Consider the following 19,554-nt stretch of genomic DNA (forward strand, 5'->3'; position numbering starts at 1 on the left):
CAGTGGGATTTTCTCTAGGACATGCTCTAGGATGCCCCGCCACAAAACAATGACAGCGTGGCTGTTGGGTTGCCAGAGCACAAGAGCTGCTCTCTGTACCTAATCACAAACTAAACTAACCATGAAAATACAATGTGCATTACACAGACATGTAAACCTTACATTTACACATGGAAAAATCCTAATGGAATGTATTATTCCTCTGAGGTTTATGCCGTATTCTTCTTTCAGCTACAACAGACCAGACCTGCCCTGAAAAACTCAGGCTGTAATCTGAACAACAATTTTTTACATTTACACCACATAAGCAATCATCAGCAATGGCTTATGCTATTGGGAGAATAAGTACAACTAGAAGCTATCTATAAACTGGAGGAATACAGTGAGAGACATCTTGCCACACATTTCAGCTCTGCACACTGTCTGCCTTGGAGTTCAAAACATTCTGGGAACAGGACTCTGTCCATCCATAGGGTAGGTATTACCAGGTTCACAGAACTGAACCAAGTACAGCTAAATTACACACTTAGGTACAGCTCTAGATTAGGATGAAAATAACTGCATTTTCTAGTGTTTGTATTATCTTAAAAAAGTACCTTGAATAATTACTCATTAAATTAAAAAGAATAAAACCAGATAGTCTTGGCCAAGCTAGCTTGGTGTGTCATTGAGCAATTTGCCTCATTTTATCCACTAATGGCACATCTAGAAATAGGAAAATCTGAAATTTAAGCTTGAAATATGAACTCTACAAATCTGTATTTCTGTGTACATATTGTAAGTCCACACCAGGGAATACTTTCGAAAATAAAAATAAACATCTAAACTTTGAATGCACTTTAAGGGTCAAAAAGCAATGGGAACAAATGCATTATTTAATTGTAAAAACCACACTCGATCCAGTGCAAGGCTAAGGAGGAAGCTCAAGCTCCCAGAGGCATGTGAAGTAAGGACTGCTTTGAGGGGCTGCTGCAAAAAGGGCTGGAGCTGAGCTTTTTCTCAGCCCTGACTCTGCCTGGAAGAGGTGGCAATGTTGAAAAGATGGGGAAGACAGTCAGCTTTTAATAAGAATTAGCTGCCATTTTCTCAGGCACAATAAAAGAGAGAGGAAAAATACTGGCAATTTCTTGCTTACAATAAAATATAAAGGCATTGCTCAAAACTGAGAAGAAAGACTGTTAAAAAGAGGGGCTACTCACACAAGGCTTGGAGTAAATTATAAAATTCTTAGCCTTTTTAATAGCCCATTGTTATCAGCTACATCTCTACTACAGTGTCTTTGTTTTTTTCTCCACCCTCATTAAGTGTTAGGTCAATTTCTCACCTGATCAACACGGGCTCTGCTCTCATTACCTTGACTCAAAACCAACAGTATCTTTTAAAAAAAATACTCACAATAATCATCAGATATGGTATTCTTACCCTGAGGTAGTTGAGGGTGAAGTTTGTCAGACCCATTCGAGTGATGTTTTTGGACAGCTGCTCCAGCACCTGAGGGTCTTGTGCCTAAACAACAAAGAAAAAAGGAATTTTCACTTTGCTTTTCATTGGGGTATTTTTCCTATGTACTTAGTGGAACAGGGTTCCCTGAAAAGCAGTGCCACTGCTATGGAAAAATTACACACTGATGCTAAATTTATGTAATAAGCCAGAGTTCCATATACATAGGAAAATGTAAAGCATTATGAAATTGGAGCAGACTAAAAACTGTTTTCCAGTCTGGTCCTTTGCTCCCTGACCATCCATTCAAAAGACAGACCTAAGAGGTTTGGTCATGCAAGTGAGCAGGGCCCCACCAAAGAGCTTCCTGAGGGATTGCATTACACTTTGAGCTTTCTATTTGTTGGCTGTGAGTCCCAGGAGACTAAACAGAAAAAGAAAGGAATAAAAAACATATAATTTTCTTTTTGTGGATAAGAAACTGCAGTAGAAAGACCTTATCAAATATATGACATTAAGGACAGTCTGGAGAACCGTTCTAAGTTATTTTCCCAGAATTAAATGGGGAAAAATGCAAGTACAGTCCTTCCCTGACCCTAGCCAGGAGCTTTACTTGTGAGACCAACCTCCTCTTTAAAATGAGATCAGTCTCATTACCAAAATTAATACCTGCCAGTTGCTGTCTAACCTACTTCCACTCTGAATTTAGCAGCCCCTTAAATACATAATGTTGATCATGGCATCCTCATTGTCCCTTAATGGGATAGTGTTGAAGAGTTCAACTGATCGGTCCCCTAAGATAGCAGATAATCCTGGGACTGAAATGGTAGGGTGGGCTTTCAAAGGTGTTTTTTACAGGCTTGTCATAGCACTTTGAAAAAAGGTCCAGCTTCAGCTATATAAAGTTCCTCACTATTAAGAGATCTTTATCTGTGGATATCTAAGTAACTTGATGTCAAAATATAGGAACATCTTTGTGTCTATGTTCTTACCCTTTATAAAACCATAGTCCTGCAATTGATTTTGTATATCGGGATGCTACTAGTAGAAATGGGTCTAAGGTGAAGAAATGAAAGTGTCAATAAAAGTATGTTCTTTGTTTCTCTACAATTTACCTTATTATATTTTGACTTTAACTTGTAGAATACTTAATACTTTAATGTTTCATTGTGTGTATTTTCATTCAATAACAAAAGAAAGTTGTGAAATGTAGAACAAAAAGAAGGTCTGGATTAAAATTCTAAAGGTTTCTAAGTAAATATACAGCACTTTCTTATTTTCTGTCTATGCAAGGGTAACATCAGTTTGCTTCATTTAAAACTTATCAATGGTACCTAAGATGAAAATTCACAGACTTTGGTGCAGTTCAGGTACATAAGAAGAGATTTTGGACCCAAATCATAGAGATCACCAAGTGGGATAAAAAAGAAAATTACGTGCTAAAATAGAATGAAAACATAGTAACAGTGGCAATAATAGAGCACTGAGAAACAAGGGACGGATGAAAGAACTTGTGAATAGACATAGTTGCAGGCGAACCAAAATATTTATAGTTAATTGCCTTGGGTGTGAAACTTGCCGGAGTTCTTTGTAAATCTAATCTCATCTCTTTGCATTAGGTCAAATGAATGAAGGATTACTTACGTGCATGGCTAGAATGCTGCGTGGGACTAATTCTCTGTATTGTCTAATAGTAAAGTGCCATGTTTTTATTCTCATAAGATCATCAAAAGTAAACTCCAAGATAAGACGTCCTTCTGTGCATACCTAGAATACATAAAATGCATGAAATAAATTCCCTGGAATTTTGTTTTCATTGGTATTGTATCATCGATTAAACAACATTCAAAAATATCAGAGCAGTATTCTATTGTTCATCTCTGCTAGATTAATTGTTTTTCATCCTCTTGGGGAGAAAAAACAAATGTGGGAAAATTACTTCATAGGCCTTACCTCAGAGACAGTAACTTACAATGCTATAGATTTTATAGCATTTTACAAACATAGAATATTGTGTGCTAAATCTTATTTATTGCATCAATTCTCTTTTCCTCACAGTTTGCTACTGCTAATTAATGACTGAAGCTCACAGTGGTGGTTGACTGTGGTGCGACTGAGTGCACTTGATGGCAAGTTGCTGAACCAGTCATGCTCAACCTGTTTTAGACTTACTATAACTTGGCATATAAACATTTGATTTGTCTCATGTCCAGTTGGAGTACGCAGTGCCCTGAATACCTGGGGCCAAACCTGGGCTTTTTTTCATAATTTTTCACAATTTTTTTCTGGGTGTTTTTTTTTGTTTGTTTTTGTTTTTGTTTGTTTTTTTTGTTTTGTTTTGTCTTTTCCAAGCATTTTCTCTTGTTGAGTTTGTTTTTTATGTTTGTTTTTTGGTTTGGTTTGGTTTTTGTAGGTTTTTGAGGGATTTTGGTGATTTTTTTTTTCCTCTTATCTAGTTTTATTAATCCTCCCTTGCAAGGAAAGCCAGATGGATGCTTGCCATGGGGCTCTATGAGCTGCCTTGCTCAGAGGTTGGAGAGTGAGGGGAGCAGAGAAGAGCCAGGACAATGGAGCTCCTTCCACAGAAAGTAGCTCACATAGCTTTGGGAGGAATCTTGTCTAAGAAAAAACAGAAAATATAGGAGGAATAAACGCAAGTGGGTACTACCTATAAAGGAAAAATAAAATAAATTACTGGGGACTTTTAAACAACTCTCCACAATTTTATATGGAAAAGGTACATGGTTGTGGTCTTCTTTAAGGTGAAAAATACAAGCCCAGCATAGTATCTTCACTAAAGGTACTGTGGAGAATTGAAAATTATGTCTGATTTGAAAATTAACTATCACTGATGATTTTTAACTGTATATTTAGACTTACAATCCCTGCTCATAATAAACTTGTGAGTGCAGTTACAGAGATATTGTGGAAACAGGGGGTAACGGCTTTCAAAAGCAAGGGCTTCTGCATATTAATTTTAATACAGCTAGTATCTGATTGAAAAATAACCATCCCAGATTCAGCTGAGTCTGTTGAGCCTTTTTAAATGCTCCAACTCATACTTGGCCAGCTTGCACTTGGTCTATGTGTGGCTTTTCTGGTTAACAGTTCTCTTAACATCCTTTACAGTTTTTCCTCTTTATTGTTTCTGCAAAAACACCTAGGTAATTTTAACAGGCATACTATATAGACAAATTCCTGGAGACGTGTGAAGGAGAATTTTGCAACAGGTTCTCATCTGCCCTTTTCAACACACCCTAGTGATACCTGCAGATATTTAATGTGCCTTATGTTTCACTTTTGATTTTCACATCATCTGCACTAAGATGAGAAATTACACACTACACATGAACACACATAAGGATTCACACAGGAAAAATATTTTGTACTAATGTTACTGTGTCAAGGCCAAAGATCCTGGTTACTGACCAGTTAACATGAAAATATTTCAGGTTTAAACCAATTTTTTGTGATAATAATAATACTTGCGGCTTTTCAAATGTTTTTTTCTTAAGCTCACACCACCAAAGCTCTTAGCAGATTTTAGGCACTGGCATTAACAAATTTTAATAGAAAAACTTAAACACATTCCTCATATTACAGTGGTAAAATTTTATACATCTTATAAAGGAATTTAATTTCCTTATGTAAAGTAGAATTTTACACACTGCTTTTAATCAATAAAATTGGCACAGTTCTTATTATAAAAGGGCTATTTTTCCCCCTGAAAGCTGCCTTTTACATAGAATCCAAAAAATCAAAAGGGTCTCCAATTAAGAAAACATTTTCTGTTGTGCTGAATTCATGTTACCGTACTGTGAGCTCTGACATTTTGTTTCTGTGGTAACCAAAATCAGCTGATTAGTTGGCATGGCAACAGAAAAGATGTAATCCCAGCAGACACACTCTAATCAATGCCCCCAGCACAGATGGTCTCCGGAGGATCAACAAGAAAGAGGCTGGCAGGCATTCAGTGTATCACGTGGTTGCTCTAGACTAGGCCAGGAAAAAACTAAAAAAGAACATTTCTCAAACTAACCAATAGCTTTTTAACCCCTTCACTGCACTTATTAATTGTAGGAATTTCAACTGCTTCTGCCTATGAAAACCAGCTTTTGTCCTGTGCCTTCTTGCTCACAATCTCATTCTCCTAACACTTGGCATCTTTAGAAGTGCTCCTCCCTTTATGAACTACCACTTCTCAAACATGAGTTGTTGCTTTAAAAGAATCCTAAAGCTTATACAAATCTGGGCAATGCCTGATATTATTATTAGGGATTCAAATAGCTGTTTCAAGGGCTTCACCAATAAAATCCAGCTGATGGCTGCACACCTGGGAGACAGCAGTGAGTAGTGAGCACATGGGGTGCTCACTGCCTTAGCAGTGAAGGCAATGCCCACCTCTGCCATTCCACTGGAAAACATAACCAGTGATAACTGTAGAAAAACAATTTGCCTACTCATAAAGTGGGAGTGCCAGAGTTGGAGTAAACACAGTGAAAAAAGAGACTTTGGAGGACTCCAAAAAGTTTTGTCTACCTGAAGAAAAAAAGTAGAGCATCTCCCAGGTAAAAAAACCAAACATAGTGGTCTTGGCTTCAGTATTTTACAACATTTTATTTATGCCATTGAACTATTATAAATTCTTTATACTATTTATTTATATCTTGATAAAACAATTTTTAAGTGGTGACATTTTACAAGGACTTCTTAGCCTCTAAAGACAAGCTGGACTACTCATATTCTTACTGCTCGGCATATTCTGGCCATATCTGTTTCAAAAGAATTGGAAATGCCATTTTATATATTCATCCAATACTTCTGTATGCAATGAGTTGCAAACTAGCAAAATGTTGAAGTGAATAAAATACATTTGATTTTTGATTCTGTGGATTCTTGATTCAATACATAATGAAAAGTGTTTTAGTCTGTTATATTAGAAGTTAGTGAATTTGCAGCTTAGACTATGCTTGTGAAACTGAAAGTTTGGTTTTTTGCATTAACCACAGCCCCACCCCAACCTGATAGTTTCACTGGGTCAAATTCAGATATGATCCAAGCAGCTACACAGCCCACTGCAGTGGTGCTTATTATGGGAGGTCTGCTTTATTTCATCACCAATGCTGTTAGAGTAAGGGTTTACCTCTGGGTACAAGTTCTGCCCTTGGTGTCTCTGCTAGAATTTAAATAAGGCAGTTAAATGAAGGTGAGGCAACATTCAGCTCTAACTTGTTTCTGAGAGAGTATTGTTTCTTCTCCCCTATTCCACCAACATTAACAAGTCATATTTTAAACGTACAGGCATTAAATCCTCCCAATTTTTCTCCTAGAATCCACATCACATCACCACCTGAACTTTTCTGCCAGGACACAGAGGTTTTTATTGGAATCTGCCAGAGAAATGTTAAAGCTGAGGCAAGCTGTGCATGGCCAGGGCTGCAGCAGAGAGAGGGACCCACTGCACATAACAGGACAGTGCTACAGGAGGCAACTGCGGTCCCCTCACACGAGGTGGACACCCAGCCCACTCCATACTATTTGTCCATCTTTGATTTGCTGGATGCTAACCTCCTTTCCAAAATAACAACACTGTCATGTGCTGCCATGAAAAATAAAATAATCTAAATTGAATTGACAAAAGCATTCTATATTTACTTGTTAAAACCTCCCCAAACCAACCCTCTTTTATTTCCTATAGGGGAAACGACACAGAAATCACTTTAGGGAGCCCAGCAATGAAGCAGCTACTGTGTAACTTTGGCACATCTCCTGCACATGGTCATGACTCACAGCTCCTCATGAGCAGTGAGGTGGCAAAGAGGTGCTAATAGGAATATGTGGTCTCTCCTCTGCCTGTGTCTGTGTAAGCCACAGGGGCTGGAGTGGGCTCACGCGTCCTGGCTCACCAGTGCACCACACACCAGCAGCTTCTCCACCCCCAGGGGAGATGGCAGAGCAAGACCTGCAGTGGGATGGGACTCACATACGTGCTACAACAGCACAAGCCATGGAACCCTGGTCATGATCCTGTCAATAGCCAGTGACTTGAAATTAAAACCTCCATGGTCCTGCAAATCAAGGGCAACACAGATTAGCCACCTTCTCCTGATGCCCCTTCTCCTTTTTTTCTTTTCTTTTCTTTATGAAAAACTTAAAGATGAACAGGTACAAGATGGAAAATCAGTTTTTACTGTTATCAGTATTTACTGTTAATGTATTAAAATGTATTCACTTCCATTTTGAAACAAGTTTACTGTTTTTTTCAATATAAGAAAATTTTTGTTTTAATTTTTATTTTTCATCCTTTTAGTACTGCTTTTTTATATACATATATGGCACTCATTTTAAATACAGGGCTAGATGTGCCCTATGAAGATAATTCACTATCAATTACAAATATTGAATATTCACTAATTGTTTGATCCAGAGCATGTTTCAATCAATTGACTCTTTCCACTGACTTAACTGCCTTTTGGACTGGCATCCTACTGTATTAAATCAGTATTTTCCTAGAGATTTATAGTCTTTGTAGTAGGTAAGTATCAAATGTAATCCATACTATCCCAAATGGTAGGTACCAGCAATGTGAAATCTTGTTGCTTTAAAATCAAACGCAGAGAAAAGGAGATGGGCAGGCTAAATTTAATTCACATAAAACTGATACTTCTGGCAACCTGGCATTATGTGCTTCTCTTGCAATCTTTCTGGGAGAATTATAGGAGATACCCACAGAATCTTCCAGTCACATAATGAATATAGAAAACAGTAATTAAATGGCTCCAAGGGTTTTCAGTATTAGAAATAATCTCAGTCTACTAGAAAAATTCAACAGCCAATATTTTTCCCCCTTATACACACTGAAAAAGAAAAAGAAAACCAAAAACCAACAACATGCTTTATTGAGTCTTTCCTGTTACCTTGGTAAACATAGGTTTTCCATGCTGAGTGACCATGGTGCATTGATCACAGTCCACTGTGATGGATGAGTTGTGGTATGACTCTTTTGAGTGCTTGAGAATGTAATACAGGTCTGTTACACCTCCTTCAAAGACAGTGCTAAAATAACGAGGAATGAGGGTTCTTCCAATTGCTGTGAGGAAAATACAAAGCAGAATTCAGCAAATGCTCTGGGTTATAAAATCTCAAACCATTTGCTAACAGCACATGAATAATTTTAAGTGCAATGAAATCAAACTTTCATTTAATGAATATAATACACGTTCTCTCCCTTTTGTAGAAGCAAAGTTGTGCCTGCTCCCACTGAAATCAATGAAAATGGCTGACTCCATTCAGAGGGAGTGGGCTCATCATATTTAATCTTTTTAAATTGATGGCAAGTTACAGTCACTCTTGAAACCATCTGCAAGGTTTTTTGTCCCAAAGTAATTATGACACAAAAACCCACATGATGTCAATTACTACCGAAAGCTGAATATTACCCATAAGTGTAAAAATACAGTAGTGAGTATTGACAGAAATATACTTCTACCCCCAAAAAAGCAAAGCACTTTTATATAAGGGGGTTGTGTACACATATATGGTTTTTTGTGTGTGGGCATGTGTATATTTATATATACCCACCCATACATGCACACATACACATGCACATGGCACCCTTGATTCCACAGGAGGGCTACTACAGGGAAATCAGAGTAACTGGGGATTGAAGGAGGACCTGAGAATGGAAAATTAGAATGTTATACAATATGTGACTACCCACAGATCTATCTGTGGTCTCTCTTTAGAACAGTATTTATGCCATAGGCTAGAAAGTCTGAGTAGACACCTGAACTCCCTTACATGCCCCACTTAAACCCCAAACTGTGGACTGAAGGTACCCAATTCAGAATTATTTAGGTGGGCAAAACTCTCACTGAAGTCACACCTCTCACTTCAGTAGAAGTGTCAGGTAAGTTTTACAAGGTCTAATTCCAATAATGAAGTAATGAGAGTGAGCTTCTGAGTGTGCTTCAGATGCACAAACTAGCAGCAGCTCTGACATCAAAGGAAATTAGCTCATATGCAACTGATGCTTTCCAAGCATCTCCTTCTTTACAGATAAATTTGAATGTAACCACAAGCCTGGTATAAGAGAACATTTCAGTTTATAATAGATGGGTACTTCCATACCAAATGACTCATTGCTTTGCAAGCATTAATCAATCCACAGTAATTTTGAGTGGTAGATACATAAAAATTGCCTCCATTTTACAGGGAAAAACCAAGCGATCTAAATGGTCTCTTGGAAGAATGAGGTAGGAAAGTCACCATCCACAGGCAAGATTAGAGTTTATTAGTTTCTAATTCTAATTTGTCTATTAGGACTATGTGGTGACTCATGCCTCCCTCATTTGCTGATTACTTTTGAGAGTGATTTCTGAAAAAACTATTTTCATAGAAATTTTGCCAGCATATGAACAAAGGCTCCTGAACCCAAAAATGCATTTGCAAATCAGTGTCGCAAATTTAAAAATAAGGAATTTTCACAGTAGCTCTGTGAATACTGTTTTTATTCTGTGCAATGCAATGTGGAATATTGTATAGGCAGTCATAATGCATATTGTATAATGAAAATATGCAAATATAGAAAACTAGGACTTGTTAAACTTTTGCTGCAATATCACATATCAGTGTAGTTTAATGTATAAAAATATAACACATTCTCTGGAAGTGGCTGACAATTCAGTAAATACATTGAAAGACTGTTGTACAACTGTAGATCCTAAAAAACCTCGCCCACTAATCATGCATATAATAATTTTTTACAGTCTTTTAATTTAATTTAGAAAAACTGAAGTCCAGTGTATTAACATAGGATTTAATTCATGGTTTAACTCAAATTTCTTCATGTTGGTGTGGTATATAGTAAAAAAGTGGAATTTACCCATCAAGTTAATTTCTTGCTCCCCTAAGGCTAATTAGTGCAAATTAAATTTCCTGCTAATCATCTTAAGCAGCAAATGGGTGATATGAAAATCCAGCATTCCTACTGATGGTGATAAACCTCTATTCATGTGACTTATGCTCTGCATAAATATCTTGAAACTATTTAACTGCAGTTGATAGACTGCTCCCAAAGTAGCATGGTCATGTGGTGTTGCTTTTTGCCCTGTATTTACTGCTACAACACATTAAAGAAGGCTAGAAATACAATAAATAATTTATTCTTATTACTAGTAAGCATTTTTAATAAAAATTATTTCCTGGTAAGTGTTATCTATGTTTGCCACAGGGATATGCTACTGTTAAGAACAGAGTGGGAGACCAAAAGGATGAAGAGGAATAAAGGTGCACACAAGGATGTGCTCCATGGAACCTCATTTTCCATGGCAGATGCACGTGCAGACCCTGTCGGGCTGCAGAACTGAAAATAACTGATGCAAATATCCAGCGTAAACGTTTATAGCTAAATATTCAGCTCCAGAAGAAACAGTAGTGGAAACCTGTGTTAATGAGCAGACCTCTCCTCAGCTCACTATTTTGCTTTGCCATGAAAGACAGAAGCATGTTCGAGGTTTTGGTTCTCTTCCTGAAGCACTCAATGGCTTAAAAAGATCATTTCATTTCTAGGATAAATGTGAAACTCTACAGCAGTAACAAGGGAGTTTTGTGAAGGAGATAGAATTTCCAAGAATAACAAAAGGCTGTGGAATAACTCTTATGAGGCTGGAGATCATTCCAAACTCAGTGCATAGTTTTTAGCACAAAGGACTATTCCTTGAATTTTTCTCTCCCAAGATATAATTATGGAGATGAGTATGCAAGCACATATGTGTGTGCACTCCTGCTCTGCTGCATGCACACATAGAATCCTTTCCTGAGAAAAAGAATGGGAACATGGCAACAGCGCTTTTCCTTCCCTACTTGCAGTAGATGGATGTGCTCACATACAGATGTACGCACTCCACTTGTGCTGCCACTGTATGTGTCAATAAGTTTTCAGCAACTCCATGTATCTTCTGCTAGAGATAGCAGGATACTTTCTAGGAGGACAACAAACAATGTGAAGGCAGAATTATGGAACAACTGGATACCTGTGGCCACTTCAGGATGTGGTCCAGCTATCCTTATGCCAGTGAAATGAACTCACCCCTTGCAGAGCACAGAGCAAGCAGTATGCCAGCCTGGCCTTGGGATTGCAATTCCCCAGTGGCAGTCCCAGAAATAAAGGAAAGTATAGTCTAATAGCACATCCAATTGCACAAGTGGGGCTGAATAAAGTTTTATGCACTACTGCAACTGGAATTCCTTCATCTTTTAGAGCTTGGATTTTAGTTCACAGACTACATGTTCAAGAATGTGTGTCTGTGCATGGTTTTTTTGGGCTCCTCCTTACCACAACACACTTCCCTAAAGGAGCATCACATGGATCCTGCAGAGCTAGCACACAGATCTTACAGCCACAGGAGCTCTGAGCTGAGCATTCGCAGAAGCAGTTTGAGTGTGGAGAGGTTTTTGTCATTTCCCTTCTTAATGTCAGGGCTTCATTCTTTCTCCAGTCTTTTTGCTCACCCACCCCCATGGTCCAATTGTCTGTTTTCTCATTCCTTGTATTTTTCTCATTGACTTCCAACCCTCCCTTACTCAATCATCCTCCATCTTCTCCTTTCATCTCCCAATTACTATTTCTCTCTCCTCTATCATACCAATGGCATCTGGTCCTGATTTTTGCCCTCCTTTTTTTTTCTCTCTCCTCTTCTCTTTTCTTTCCTCTACATTCAGGTCAAGTTCCTTTTCTTAAGGCCACCTGGATCCCAGGCACATCTGCCAGCAGTGTAGGAGAAAGGGTTTCCTGCTCTTGCATGCACCACTGGCTGTGCCTTCCCTGTGGGTTTTCTAATGGAAATGACAATGATTCCACATAGCAAAATATCCTGACCTGCAAAATATCTAGTTACTCTGCGTAGTTGGCGTGTGGATGCCCCACTGAGCTATGTTCCTGAGAAGGGAGACCTTGGAAATTTTAAGCCTGCACTGAATACCTGAGAATGGGTACCTTTCTTTTCCCCCAAATATTTAGAAATTTGTTCAATTCAGTCAGATTTCCACAGAGAGGACAAAGGGATACCCCTACCACAAAGGTGAGCAACCCTACTCCAAAACATAATTTTTTTTTACCTTTTAAAAAACAAACTTGCAATACTTCTGTAACACGGAAAAAATACCTTCACGTATACAAATAATAACAGGCTTTTATGTCCCATTACCCAGAAAAGACCCTTTAATAGTGTGAAATGTGACAACCCACATTGCAAAATACTGTATATACTAGAAGGAGAAATCACCTGCTCCTCATCATTCAGGCATTAATTCCAGATCACTGGAATGCTGCTTTAAATTATCATTTTGTCCTGGGCAGCATTCCTCCCTAGCTGAAGGAAGATTTCTTATGAGAAGTTGGCACTGCCACTTAATCTTTGCTTGATTTTGCTAGCAGTTGCCCAGATAGCAGAGCAAAGTGACAAAGATCAGCTGGATTTAGCAATAAGAAATAGTTATTTATATGAAAATGTCTATTAGAAAGCCATATCAGAAATGAATATTTTGCGCAAAAAAGAATGCTGTCATCCAGTGGGCATGTCGTAACTTTAGCTTATGTTGTAGTGTGACAGCTTGGCTAAATGTGATTCCATGTAACTTTTCCATGTATCAAAGACCAAAAAACAATTTTAGAATTGAAGTAAGATAGATTTCTGACACCCCCTTCCCAAACATGAGTGGTCCAGAAATCAATTAATTCAATCTATGAATATAGGCAAGAAGCTTTATAGGTCAGTAACAGTTATATTATATATAATTCCTCAAGTATCACACCTGGGAAATTCTAAAGCTGACATATCAAATGACATATCAAATGGCCCAAGGGCTGCCTCTCAAGGAGGGATGCACTGAGGTCACACTCCTGCCTTTTGGGCATGCATCAATGATGATTAGGATGTCCCTCTCTCACCCTGTTCCTTTAGCTTATTTTCTCTTCTAGATGTGTTTGTCTGAGCATAAGAGCATAAAACACTTTGTTCTCTCAGGAATATGTTTAACTCTAGAATTATTTTTCCATCCCAAACTGAGCCAAAAAGTCCAACGATCTCCAGATGGGACTGTCCATAACTTGTGAAGTTCAGGGTTTTTCCAATCCTCAGATGAGCTATGGGTAGAAAGCCAGCTGAAAAAATAGTTTACAACATAAATTTGGTACCACCACAGAGTGTGGTGGTGATGGTAGTGTTGGATGGTTGGGGATTTTCTCCCTAAGGAAGATTTGAGTAAAATAGAAAGTAAACATGTTTTTCTAGTTCACAGGAAACTGGTATTATTTGTGGGCTAGAAACAGCAGAAGAACATTTCCTCCCTTTGTGTGCCCAAGATAGGCATTCGAAATCTCAATGCCCCCTCTACAGAATGAAGGGTCATGGCCTCTTTGCAGAAGCAGCGCTTGATAGCAAGCCCCTCCTTGCTCAATGAACTGTTCCTGTTGCATTTACAGTAGAGGCTATCAGGATCAGGCATTTGGATTTAGCATATATACTGTGTAAAATAACTGCCAAGTTGGTGTAGCAAAGAAACAATGGAAGTGTTAATCAGTGAAATAAAAATATTGGTTTTATTGCTTTAAGGCTGGTGTTTTTTTGCAGCTTGAATCCTGTCAAGTCGTCTGTCTTTAATTAAAGCTAGGTTATAAAATAAGTAATAAAACAGAAACAAATAAACCCAAAAAATATAAAAGATAAAAAGCCTTTAAAAGTTCCACAGAATCAGCAACAGAATGAAAAAAAAACATCCTCTGCCTGTAGCTCAAAGGAGTGCTGGAAGCTCTAGTGCAGCCTGCAGCTGATTATCTCATCATCATGATGGGCTGTAGGAACTCTGCTGGTTGGGGCTGTGGGGTTTTTTTTGGCTCCCAACACAAAATGTTGAGCTGTCCCATAAAGCTCTAGGCAGACTATGAGAGTCTCTTGCTTGAGAGATTGTCACAGTTGGATCTCAGTAATTAAAAGGAGATGTAACTAACTCTCCTCAGCCAGATGCAAGGACTAGGGAAGCCAGGAGACAACAGCCCATTGATTGCAAATGTACCTTCCTGGGCACTGCAAAAAGAGAGTATGAGCTTTCTGTTAATTGTTAATTGACATCTGTGGGCATGGCTAACTAACATCTGCATAGGCCAGAGCTTGGCATGTTCATTTACATATGTTTCTGTAACTGAAGTAAAAAAATCAGTACACACAGAGCAAAACTTCACGGAGTTACATAGTGATATCACTGCTGTTGCTCTGCCTACACTTGTATTTGCCCAAAATTGTCCCAGTGGAAGAGCACATCAGCTGTGTTCTCTTTCAGACACAGTCCATCTGGCTGGGATGTGGAGGCAGGGTTCCATCTCTGAAGCTGGACAACAGCAAATCTCCAGTTTTCAGTACCGTGTCCTGCTCTCTGGAAGAGCTGCAAGGCAGGATGCTCATGGGACCACTTCTCCACCTCTGTAAGACCTTATCTGCTGAGTGGATTCAAACCCAAACAACATAAATCTGTCAATTCCTAGGAATAGCTACTGTCAGATTTGATAGTGTGGCACAGAAGGCAGTGAAAAGGCAGTCTAATAGTCCAAATTCTGCCTCAGAGACGTGTGCCATGTTGATTAAACCACCCACATGTAATCAAGGCAGAATCTGGCACACACAGACCTGTCCTTTTTTAATCCCTTTCTAGAGTAAGATTGGGCTTCTACCATGTAGATTACTTTTAGAATAGAAATTAGAATGTATGATTAATTTACACTTATAGAAACTTCTGGTTATTTATACGAATTAAACATTAGGAAGGGTAAAAACGTGATATAAAATCTATACAGTAGTAATTATGATGGTACTATATTAGAGTACACTAGTGTACTTTTAATACTATTATATTAGTAATATGCTACATTAATTTTAGACACCATGAAATTTGGAAAAGAATGGAAGTAGTACCTCCATACTGCAAAAGCACACCTTTTGAGGAGTAAATTAACGTATTATAGATTCTTCCCATGTACTTAAAATTATGCTTTTATTTTTAATTAGCTACACAGCACCTTTTGGATATTGTGGAAATCTAATGTTTCTAACCAATTTGCCTTTGTTCTCAATTTTGTGTCAAAATGACAAAGTAGGATGTGTAACATGGATTCAGTACTGTTACTGAGTGAAATGAATCCTTCCCACAACCAGAGCCCAATGGTTTTGTTTAGATCCATGACACTTTAATAGTATCTGCAGTATCTTATTTATTTTATATCAACAACACTGCCTACTGTTAAAGGCTATAACCCAAAATATTAAAGCTTATAAATTTGCAAATGTATAGGTTTTTCTCTCCAATTTCTTCTAGCCTGTGTAATTCAATCATTGTATTAGGTCTGACTGTGACTTCTCTCCAGTATTTTCTAACAACATTTTACCCTGGTGAGGATTTGCGTGTAAAATTTTATTCACTTGACAGCGTATTTCCTTTTCTCTAAAGAGTGTAACCAGCACTTCAATCCTCTAAAACACACTTGAGTCAAGAGCAAGTAACAGAAACTATGACAATGAGACCTCAGCTTTACTCCCTGCACCTTATGACCCTTATTCTCAACAGACACATAATCTGCAACTCAGTCTTAAATCCTTCATCCTCTGAAGAGAGACAATATTTCACTATAATTCATTTTGGTAAAAACGTTCAGAAAAGAACTGTAAAATCCTCTATATGTCTCAGCACAAAGCTAAACTGCATGAGAGTAATTTTTAATTAAGGTTCAGCCAGCCTACAACAAAATCTCCTCCCAACCTTTTTCTTATTACACTGGCAGCTGACCACCAGTCTTTAAAGAACTGCTCAGTACAAAATTCATTCATGAGATCTCGAGTATTTGAGCCTCAGGCTAAGAGAATCCAGACCAGAGAATGTAGAAAGCAAGCAGCAGAGTCCAAGATCCCTTTCAGAGGATAGCACTTGGACTTGGAAACCACCTCTGGAAATCATCCCACCCTCCACTCAGAGAAGGGGCATCTGCAGTGGCTTGGCTAGGGCTATGCCCAGTTGGCTTTTGAGTATCTCCAAACATGTAGCTTCATTCACAACCTCTCTGGGTAAGCTGTGCAAGTGTTTGACCACCTTTGAAACAAAACAGTTTTTGTTGTGTTTAAATGGAATTTTCTGTTTCACTTTGTGCTCACTGCCTCTTGCTTTACACTGGACCACACTGAAAAGTCTGATTCTATCTTCTTAACTCTGTTCCCATCATATATTTACACACATCATAGGCTTCTCCAGGCTGCAGAGTCTCAACTCTCTCAGCCTCTCCTCACATTGCAAATCCTCCAAGCCCTTAATCATATTCACATCTCGTTTCTGGACTCACTCCAGTATATCCATGTCTTGCTTCTAAATGGTGAGTCCAAACTGACTATCCTACACCAGATGTGTTTCACCTGTGCTGAGGGACAGATCACCTCCATCACATTCCTCAAACTCTCCCTCATGCAGCCCAGGAGGGTGTTGATTTCCTTGCTGCAGTGGCACATCACTGGCTCACAGTCAACTTCAACTCTCGGCTCCTTTCCTGCAGGTCTCAGAACCAGTGTCTCAAGCTAAAGCACAAACAGCAGAGCACCAGCCCTGCACAGTTCCATACCAACTTCAAGCTTTAAGCTTTTTTCTCTGTATCCATTGACAACACTAAGTACTTAGGGAGTCTGCTACTCGATCCTAAAAGGAAAAGTCAGAGCCCATGCAATTTATTGTTAAAACAACTGAATTAGATTTCTAATAATACATAGCAGGCCAGACCCTTACACGACATTAAAAAACTCAGAATTTTTCATGGCAGGCAGATTTATCAGGAAGCATACAGTATAAGCTGATTTTTTTTAGGCTGGAGGTGAGAAATGGGCGGATTACCCATGTTCTTGTTCCACAGACAAAAAGACACACCTTAGATGAGGAAGCTCCAGTTTTAATTCTAAAACTTCCATGTCTTATAAATTAAAACCATTACTCCAATGATGAAAATTTAGAAAAAAGAGTATTTGTGTTTGCATAAAAATTCTACACTCTGGATGCAAATAATGCCAGAACAAACGGTTTGCCTTCTTGCAGTATACAGCCACCTACACTTCTGTCTGTGCTAATCATTCAGTTCAAACAAAGAGTAGTTCAGTTAACTTTGTTCAACAACTGCAAAGAAGAAAGTTTTAAAAGCAAACTGAAGAGGTTATTCACAGCTGTATGACAAACCACTGTCAAAACATAACAAACCACAACCAAACTCAAGCAGAAAATGACAAAATGTAAGAGCCTAAAAATGATGAAAATTGTGCAGGACAAGCATTTTAGATGAACAAATGCAATCTGCACCAGCATAAAGGACCAACACAGCAGAGAAAATGATACCCAGAAAAGTTGTCTCAAGAAATAAAGGCAAAACCATAAAATTCAAATGACAAGACACCAAGAGAAAGGGACAAAACTCAGGGAAACCATCCAGTTGTATTAAATCAAGCATACCCCTGACCCTTGACTTCATCTGACCTAGCAGAATGCTAAACATGGCATGAGAAAAAAAAAAGGAATTATGTAAAAACATAACCAAAATGATGTTAAGATAAAATCATATTGGCCATGCCATCACATACTGCCATAATCCCTTTATGCAGGTACCCAAGCTGGTCTGAACCAGAACCTAGACAGAGATCTAAAACCAAAGCTTTGTTGCTGCAAAAAAAAGGTGTATGCCTCTCCTTGGAGTGTTCATACTGGTGGTGTGTTCAGTGATCAACCCACATATTTCACAGCCATTGACTTGATTAATCTTTTATAGGTCTAAATCAAACAGTTCCATGGAAGTTAGGCAATTCACTAGAACCACACCAATTACCACTTGCTAAGAACTTGGTCATTATGCTCAGGATCTATCTTCCCTTACCCCGTCCTACCCCCAAACTGTATAAACATTCCAATTTTTGCTACAAAAGCACATAGGAAGATTTGTTGTGCTATGTTTTCTGGAGTGAAGTCGTTCTGGAGAGAGATGTCTACAAATACAATTTTACCATCTTCTCATCTCCAAGTCTCTCCTCTGAACCATGTCAAGAAAAAAATCATCTTCCTAGAAATACTATTACACATGTGCAGACTAAATGAGGGAAGTCTAAACAACTGAGAAAGTCCTGATCTGAAAAATGCATAGGTCACCTTCACCCTTAGAAACATTGGAAGAGAATCTGTGAGTGACCAAGACAGAGTACCATGTGTAGTGGATGACTTTTCCACGTCAAAATTTTTGGATTTTCATCCAGGTAAAATCAGCAACACCACACACCTTCAATTAGCTGCAACTCTGATAAATTCTATTTTTTGTTTCAGTCCAGTTTGTATCTGCCAGAATAGCATCTCATGTCATCACCACCATGCCCAATGAAAAGCCATTCATGATGTGAAGTCTGAGGAGAAGCACAGGCTGCTGGGACCTCAGAGGGTTTAGCTCAGACAGAATTTACTTTTCTTCTTGGATGCTTTCTGCAACTCTCCACAAGCTCCCTTCTATTAAAAGATAGCAATACCACTACTTACGGCAGCTAGTATAAGTAGTCAAACTATTCCTTCACTCTGGTTAGTACAGTGCAAGCATAGCCATGGATGTTTCTGCAAAGCATATGGTAGGCAGACACCAACTTGCTCTGCTAACACTCTGAGCAACCCCAAAGCTACACATTTGCATAGCTTGGCATCATGTCTGAGGAAGCAATTCCTGTGAAGAAGGAGCATATATTGGTTTGGGCTCTGAGACATGAAAATGGCCAAACAGCATCTGGTCAGCTTAGTGTGTGTGGGGAAAATGGGCTCATATAGGCATTTGCCCCACAGGTGCAGCTGATCCCCTCAACACTGTAAGAATTCTTTTCCTGGCACGACTAAAACCCACAGGCTGGGCATGTGAAGGAGAAAGACAGTCCTTTCCCACAACACAGGACTTTGTGCTCAACCACTGTCAGTCAAGCATCTCAGCATGGTCCATATTAAGGTGAAAAATACTAGAGGTGAAATGGGTTGGTATGTGCATCAAAGGGGAGATAACATAGTGGGGAGTGTGTC

General features: G+C 38.6%; 1 protein-coding gene across 9 annotated transcripts in view; it reads right to left on the reverse strand.

The window, feature by feature from the left end:
* LDB2 (LIM domain binding 2) overlaps positions 1 to 19,554 on the reverse strand; it is a 213,653-nt gene that overhangs the window by 43,987 nt on the left and 150,112 nt on the right. For 8 of the 9 annotated variants that reach the window (XM_083861902.1, XM_083861900.1, XM_083861901.1 and 5 more), the window contains exons 3-5: positions 8,358 to 8,530; positions 3,085 to 3,207; positions 1,423 to 1,506 (exon numbers count right to left, since the gene is read on the reverse strand). In XM_083861902.1, the coding sequence (XP_083718028.1) occupies positions 1,423 to 1,506; positions 3,085 to 3,207; positions 8,358 to 8,530 (380 nt within the window). The remainder of the gene's footprint in view (positions 1 to 1,422; positions 1,507 to 3,084; positions 3,208 to 8,357; positions 8,531 to 19,554) is intronic. The other variant, XM_083861903.1, reaches the window with a different exon arrangement.

The sequence above is a fragment of the Zosterops lateralis genome (assembly GCF_965231275.1).
Source record: "Zosterops lateralis genome assembly, chromosome: 5".
Classification (NCBI taxonomy): Eukaryota; Metazoa; Chordata; class Aves; order Passeriformes; family Zosteropidae; genus Zosterops; species Zosterops lateralis.